Source organism: Canis lupus, chromosome 37, assembly GCF_048164855.1.
Source record: "Canis lupus baileyi chromosome 37, mCanLup2.hap1, whole genome shotgun sequence".
In the NCBI taxonomy this organism is placed as follows: domain Eukaryota; kingdom Metazoa; phylum Chordata; class Mammalia; order Carnivora; family Canidae; genus Canis; species Canis lupus.
Genome location: NC_132874.1, coordinates 19,897,662 through 19,905,603, shown reverse-complemented (window position 1 = coordinate 19,905,603; position 7,942 = coordinate 19,897,662). Strand labels below are relative to the sequence as shown.

At 44.0% G+C, this 7,942-nt stretch overlaps 1 protein-coding gene across 1 annotated transcript in view; it reads left to right on the top strand.

Moving 5' to 3' along the window:
- Nucleotides 1-1,082: 1,082 nt before the first annotated feature.
- The window catches only part of LY86 (lymphocyte antigen 86), a 59,451-nt gene continuing 52,591 nt past the window's right edge, over nucleotides 1,083-7,942 (top strand). The window contains exon 1 of the mRNA XM_072813630.1: nucleotides 1,083-1,314. Coding sequence (XP_072669731.1) covers nucleotides 1,185-1,314 — 130 coding nt within the window. The 5' untranslated portion in view covers nucleotides 1,083-1,184. The remainder of the gene's footprint in view (nucleotides 1,315-7,942) is intronic.

The window sequence follows — 7,942 nt, the reverse complement described above, 5'->3', positions numbered from 1 at the left end:
AATGACCACTCTGTGATGTTTGCTAAGAAATCCTAAGTATTCATCATTTAAGTCAGTTTATTTGCTTTCACTGGTAATTAAGTTACACTTACTTCAAAAAAAGTTCTGAGGTAATGAAAGTTACCTCTCAGCAGAGACAGTCAATTTACCCGGTGAGCTCAGAGAAATGCTTTTCCTCCCAGGGGAAATAGTGCTGCTATTCTGTTGTTCCTCCAATCTGCTGCCCTTGGCCCTGACTCTGATTCTCTTAAGCTAAGGTGAAGTGGGGTGGAGGTGGGGAACCAGGGCTGAGAAATTTTGTTTTGTCATGATGCAGGATGACAGAGGTAATGGAATAGGGGGACAGATTCTTAGCTTTGAAAAGCAAGTGGGATGTTAATTAATAATCTTGCCAATGACTAATAAAATTAACCCCACACACACATATATACCATCTTAAAAGGGAGTCCCTCACTTCCCCATCCTTCCCCACCCCTTCCACCAAGCCAAGGCAGAAATAGAACACAGCTCTCCTCTCAGGGACATTCTCTCCACCTCCTCCAGAGGCCACGTCTGCTGCTCCCAGAACAAGCTCTGTTCTCACAGCTGCACAATTCACTGCTAAAACCCTATTCCTGAGAGTGAAGCTGGAGCCAGACACAAGAATATGGCAACAGGGCAAAAGCCTCATTCCATATCCCAAATGTTATTCTGCAGCCCTCAAAATGGCAACTGCTGCCTCCTGGCCCCAGCCAGGTCCCTGGTCCACAGCCCACATCAGGAGCCTACAGAGACATGGGGAGCTGCTGATGAGAACCACAGGGTGGCCTATGGTGTTTTGCTTTCCTGAGTTCACGACTCCACCTGGGGGTGGGGGCTCTAAGGAGGCTGTTTGGAGGAGGCCCACGCCATAAGGTCTTGCATCACTTACTGGTTCCTCCCTGTGAAAACAGAAAGTTAACATCAAGCCTGCCCTAGACATAGGCTGTCCTCACCCTGCAGATGCAAGGGTCAAAGGTCCTGGGGGAACGATATTCAAATGCTTCTGCTAACTGCCTTTTGCATCTCACAGTGGTTCCTCAGGAGCATAAAATTCAAGAAGTGAAACTGAACATTCACCCCTGTAGCCAGAGGAGAGGAGGAGCCCCGAAGGCCCGTTGTATCGCGCCCATTAGTTTTCTGTCAGTCACACACTAGGCCTGGCCATGAAGGGTTTCACGGTGGCCCTCCTCATCTGGACTCTGGTTTCTCCCAGCAGCAGCAGCAACAGCAAAGCCTGGCCCACACACACGGTCTGCCGGGAAGGGAACTTGGAAGTGTTCTACCAGAGTTGTGGTAAGGTTTTTCAAAATGTGGTCATTTGTGTTTATGGGGAAATGAAGGCCACGGATGGGGGCTGAAGCGTTTAGTTGGGGTGAGGAACTGGTGAGAGGACCAGGAGCCAAACACTTTCTCCACTTGCTGTGGGTCTGCATGGTCATTGAGAACCCTCGGGAGAAGTAGGGGTACAGGGTGGAGAGTGAGAAGGAGTCTGAAGAGAGCCATAAAGAGGACACGAAAAAGACATTGAGTCTAAATGGAGCAATTCACTAATACTGCAGTCAGAAAGCCCCCAAAATGACCAGGGAATCTACCAAATCATGACACTTCGTTAGCTCCCAATTAAGGAAAGGTGCTTCCAAAAGTCACCACCTCCCTAAACTGTACACCTGGGCTGCCTTTCCAGGTTACTGAGTTTGCAAATTGAGCAAAAAGATCACGTATGTCAGGAGAGAAGCTTCCCGTCCTTCCTATGACACTCTTAGGGCGACATTGCTCTTTAATTCAGCACTTACTTTGTGACTGTCAATGCCAGGGTTGTTTCTAGGGCCAGACATAACCAAAGAGCATAAGCCACGTTATAACCCCAGTGGGCCCAACATCTTTACAACAAACAGTGCGATTAATGAACAGAATGCAGGCAACTTCTATAGTCAGTGTCTGAACCAGCACTTTAGGGTATATATTAGTCTACAAAGGCTGTTAGAGCAGAGTACCACAGACTGGGAACAAAGGTGTTTATTTTTTCACAGTTCTAGAGGCTAGAAGTCCATGATCAAGGTGTCGGCAGGGTTGGTGTCTCCTGAGGCCTCTCTCCTTGGCTTGTAGATAGCTGTCTTCTCCCTATGTCCTCACGTGGCCTGTCCTCTGTACCTGGCTGTGTTCTGATCTCTTCTTGTAAGCACACCAGTCCTATTGGATTAGGGCCCACCCATAGGACTTCATTTAACCTTAATGACTTCTTTAAAGACCCTATCTTCAAATAAAATCATATTCTAAGGTACTAAGAGTTAGGACTTCAATATATTAATTTGGTCATGGCAGGGGGGACAGTGGTTTGCACACTTCAGTCCACCACAACGGGGGCCTGCGTGGGGAAAAATGGGCTCAGCTTCAGGATCACATCTTGAATGAAGATTAGAGGGATGGCCTCATGGAGAAACATGCCAGTGTGAAATGTGACATTCTGGAGATAGGCAGGAAGCAAAATAAAATGCACTTTGGACTGAAGAAGTTGGAAAAGTGATGCCCTTTAAGTATTTAAATTGGCTGCAAGGTAAACTGGAGAGCAGTGGAGATATTGCACTCGAGCAGATAGATGATCCTGCAGCTGCCACCCAAGGAGTTGCCTTGGAGAGGCTGGGATGCTCAGGCTGGTCTCCAGGGTCATTTGTCCAACTTGATTTTACTCTTTTAAAAAGAAGGAACACTGAACATTGAAATGCACAAAAACTTTTTTTTTTCCTAATGTAAAAGAGAATGAATGGCTAGATGCTGTAGATATTGATCTCATTATTCTTGCTCTTCCCATGGGGATGGGATGCTTTCTGCTGGCATCTATGCATTGTAGGTGCAGGATGAGAAGCAAAAGTTGAGATGAATGGACTGCTCAGGATTTGTTTTTCCAATTCATCCTCCCATAAAAGGTTGCCATGGCTGGTCCCTCCCCCAGACCAGCCTGGAGCCTGCAGCCAAGCCTGGCACAGTCTTTCAAGTTGCTGCCAAGAAAGGCAAGAGAAGCGGATGCATCAGGAGAAGAACAAAAGCATATCACTGCCTCTGGGGCTAGCTCCCCGCTCTGGGTAGCTGCTCTATGGAGTCAACAAATGTCTGCACAAGCTCTGCTCTGGGTACTCAGAGAAAAAGGATAGAGGAGACACAGTTCTCATCGAAGAGTAGTGGGAGGATCAGACAATTGAACAAGGTAAATACTCAGTGAAGGGCTGAAATAGAGCCACATGTCATGCACCAGTGCTCATGGTGGTTGGAAAGGGTGAGGTTGGGGTCTGAACCTACCAAGGGAAGGGTCATAAGGTTGACCTCGACCTCAAAGAATGATAAAAATGGTGGGACACCTGGGTGGCTCAGTGGTTGAGTGTCTGACTTTGGCTCAGGGTGTGATCCCAGGGTCCTAAGATCGAGTCCCAGTCGGGCTCCCTGCAAGAAGAATGCTTCTCCCTCTGCCTCTCTCTCTTCTCTGTCTCTCATAAATAAATAAATAAATAAATAAATAAATAAATAAATAAATAAATAATCTTTAAAAAAGAATGATAGAAATGGTAATTATAACACCTAATGCTAAGTCCATGGAAGGTTTATATATGCCAGGTGCCATGCTAAGTACTTCCTATGCATTATTACTTTATGGATATCTAAATGGGAGTTAGAGATATCAGACGACTCTTCTGAGGTCACACAGGTAATAGTAGCAGAATTATATCCTGGGAGTGCAAAGAAGGTATGGAGTAAATATCTGTGGAATTGAAATGACTTGATCACAAGGCCCAGCTGACTCCAGATCCTGTGCTTTAATCTGCTGCTATCTGGAGTTTTGTCAGCAGGCAGGTGGATAGAGGTGAGGAGTGGGGAGGATACCACCAGCACAGAGAATGGGACACACGAGCCTACATAGGGTTCAGGGCAATGCAGAAAGGCTAGAACACAAGAAATGGATGAGAGATGAGGCAGGAAATGTGAGGAGAGCTCAGGGTGATGGTGAACTTATGTGTCCCTTTGGGCCACAGGATGCTCAGATAGCTGGTTAGACACTTTCTGGGTGTGACAGTGAGGGTGTTTCTAGAGATTATATTGAATTCAGTGGCCTGAGTAAAAGCAGGTCACCCTCCCCAGTGTGGGTGGTCACCATCCAGTCTGTTGAGGGCCTGAACAGAACAAAAAGGTGGTGGACAAAAGGATTCACTCTCTCAGCCTGACTGTAAGCATGGACTTTGACCTCCTGCTTAGAGTACTCCAGGGCTTCTGGCTCTCTCATATCCTCAGATTGTACCACCAGCCTTCCTGGGTCTCCAGTTTGCAAATGGCAGATCATAGGGCTTCTCAGCCTTCATAATCATGTGAGTCAATATTTATGATAAATCTTTTTTTTATTATATATATATTTTTCTAACATATGTATTTCCACTGGTTCTGTTTTTCTGGAGAACCCTAATTAATACAGTAAGAAACAAGGTTAGGCTGCATGCCTTTGGCAATGAGGAGATTGCATGCGAAGAGATTCTCCCAAGGAATGGGTGGAAGCATGGGTATTAGATTTGAAAGCTGTTTGAGGCCATAGCCAGGGTTTGTAGCCTATAGAATCAATAATCCAGGAAAGAAACGATGGCAGGTCAAAATAGCATCAGACCAACAGTCACAACATCAGAAAGAATCTTTGGTTTTACCTTGGGGTCAGCAGAAAAGAAAGCAGTGGGTGGGTCCTTCTCCAAAGGTGAGTCCTGTCTCATCTTTTGAGAGCCATTGAGTGATCAGGGACTGAATGGTCACATACTCCTCCCCATATTTAGGTGTGGTGTAGGTGGTGGGTTCACAGTAGGCCAGCTCCCCTTCAACCTCCAAGGCTTTCTCATTGATAACATAGAACAAAGGCCATGTGTTGAGACCCTCTATCCGACCTGGTGTTCGGATTTATTTAGTGCATGTCAGGAACTTCTAGAATCCCAACATGTGCCCAGATATGGGGGCATCGTCTGACAAAAATAAAGGATCTTCTGTGTCCTGGGTTTAGTGCTTCATTTTTTCCTTCTTGTGTTGTTTTATAATTTTAGTGGGAAGGGGAGCTCTTAGACCAGACACTGTTCTAAATAAAACAAAAATCCTGGAGGAGAAAGAAAGAAAGAAAGAAACTCACAAGCAGTTGCTGGGCTCTGAATATGGACCAGGAAGTGAGCACAATTTTCTGAAAAAAGCAGAAGTCCTGCTCTGTCCAACTGTTAGTGCTACAGTAAAGGAAAGAGTAACAGTCTTTACAAAAGCAGAAGGGGGAACAAAAGCAGCCTGGGGCCTTTCTTTTGTTAAATCGTAGGACAATTCCCAGGGCTAGCAAAAGCCCAGAGACCTCAACCCTTCACATGACACAAATGTCCAACTTTATATGCTGCCTCTATCACACCAGCTCACAGGGTGGATTACAAAGGTCCACAGGATTGGAGGATGGAGGAGGTAGTAGGAAAGCAAGGTGAATGGAGGGAGGGGAATAATAAATCCAGGAGAGATCAGGACACGTACAACAGAAGAGCCAGTGTGAGAAATAAGATCTGGGGGTCTGAGGTCAACAAACCTCATTCCAGCCCTTGGACAATATTCTCTGTCTCCTACCCTTGATTGCAAAGTGGGCATATGAGTTTCCTATGGATGCACTAATGGCTACCACTTGGTGGCTTAAAATGACACATGTGTATTCTTTTAATGTTCTGGAGGTCAGACATCCAAAGTCAACTTCACTTAGTGAAGGGCCATGCTCCCTTGGGAACTCTAGGAGAGAATCTCTCTTCTAGCTTTCTCCAGCTTCTCCAGCTGCATTGCTTGGCTCATGGCCCCTTCCTTCATCTTCAAGGCCAGCAGCGTAGCATCTTGTTTCAACATCTTGTTATCACGTTGGTTTCTTCTGTGTCTACTCTCCTTCTGCCTCCCTCTGATGAGGACACTAAAATTAGGATAATCTCTCCATCTCAAGATCCTTAACTTAATCCCATCTGCAAATTCCCTCTTGCTATAAAAGGTGACATTTGCAGGTTCTGGGGATCAGGATATGAATATCTTTGCGAGCCATTATTCAGCCCACTATAATAGGAATAATAATTTTACCTACCTCCCAGCACTAAGTGAAAAGGACTGTATGAAAAATATTTAGTACATACTTAGTATATAAATCTTTACTAAAAAAAATAAAATAAAATAAATAAATAAATAAATAAATAAATAAATAAATAAATAAATCTTTACTGCTGAGGACTTGCAAGGTGTTTTCTAGTCAATAGAGATATAGTTGACTCTGAGCTTCCTTGAAGCCAAATCAAACAAGGAAATTACATTGCTTGCAAAATAAAATCAATTTTTTGGATGTCTAGTCTTTCTTAATATTGGGATGAGCCTTGAAAGGAATTTCTCCCTGGAGAGATGTGACTCCCATCCATAGTTTATCATGGAAACAAGGAGCAAGGTTTCACCACCAAAATGCAGCTCAAGGTCAGTTTTGCAAAGGGCTGCAACAAAAACTTCTATGAATGGAGCACTTGCAGGTCTGGATAGCTCAAGGGAAAGTTACATTGTCTATAAGACTGAATGAGTCACATGTACTCCAGGCAGCCATCCATGAGTAATGTTGTTACCATTTGCTGTTTTGTTTTTGTTTTCTTTTTTTTTTTATAAGGAATAGAAAGCAGAGATCTAGGTTATATTTTTGACAAGAGCCTTGTGTGAATCTCACTGTTGTCATTTAACATACTTTGATATGTTTCACATGCTTTGACATCAACCAGGAGTAGAAGAGGGACATAAAAAATAAAAGACCAATGCCACATGCCTAAATGACTTCATGTCTCCCTTTTGATATCTCTGATATAGTCAATCTGCCCTTACCAGTGGCTCTGGGGAGTAGTCTAGGACAGGCATTGGCAAATGAAGCCCACAGGCCAAATCCCACATGCGGCCTCATTTTATATGGCCCATGAGCTAAGAATGGTTTTTACAGTTAGATGGCTAGAAGATTCAAAAGAAAAATTATATTTGTGACATGTAAAAATTATAGGAAATGCAGATTTCTGTATTCTATGAAGTCTTATTGGAACAAGGCCACACTCATTTGTTTCTGTATTGTTTATGGCTTTTCCCATAATTAGTTCAATAGTGACTATATGGCCACAGATCCTGAAATACTAACTATTTGCCTCTTTATAAAAAAGGTTCCTGCTTCCCTGGTCAAGGTTTAGGAAAGAATCTCTCGAGCTTTTCACTGGATCAGAGCAGCCAGTTCTGTGTCTTTTGGATGATTCTAGCTGTAGACAGGTTGTAATCTTGACACCAAAACTATCATGAGTACAGGAATTTGTAAGATATCTTTGAGAGCATCATCATTTCCATAGTAATCTCCTGCTTCTACATAACATTTTATAATTTATAATGTCCCTCCGTTTATAAGGTCTCATTCAATCCTTATAAATAGTCCTATGAGGTGTGTAGAATGTTTATCTCCATGTTCCAGATGTGGAAACTGAAGCACATGCATATTAACTATCTTATCAGGTAACATACCTGAGCCATGATACAACCCTAAGTGTCTGACTCCATGCCCAGTGACCGAAAACTACATTGTGGAATTCCAGTATGGAGTTACCCAAGCCTTCTGTTCCCAGAAACATAGGGTAGGGATAGGGAGAAGAAACAGCTCAAAAACTAAGACTTTGGGTGAAGAAGTGAAAATGCTACACTAGCAAAAGAAACGGGAAGAGGAGGAAGGGAAGAAAGAAGGAATGAAGGAGGAAGAGGAGGAGAAGGCAGAAAGAGATTTGCCTTCTGGTTCAAGGATTGTTCCATCTTCCCAACCCCAGCCTCCCCTCTCTGCATGCATTCAGAGCTGGACCAGTTTGGTGCCTCCCAAATATCCATCAGGGACCTGTAACCATAG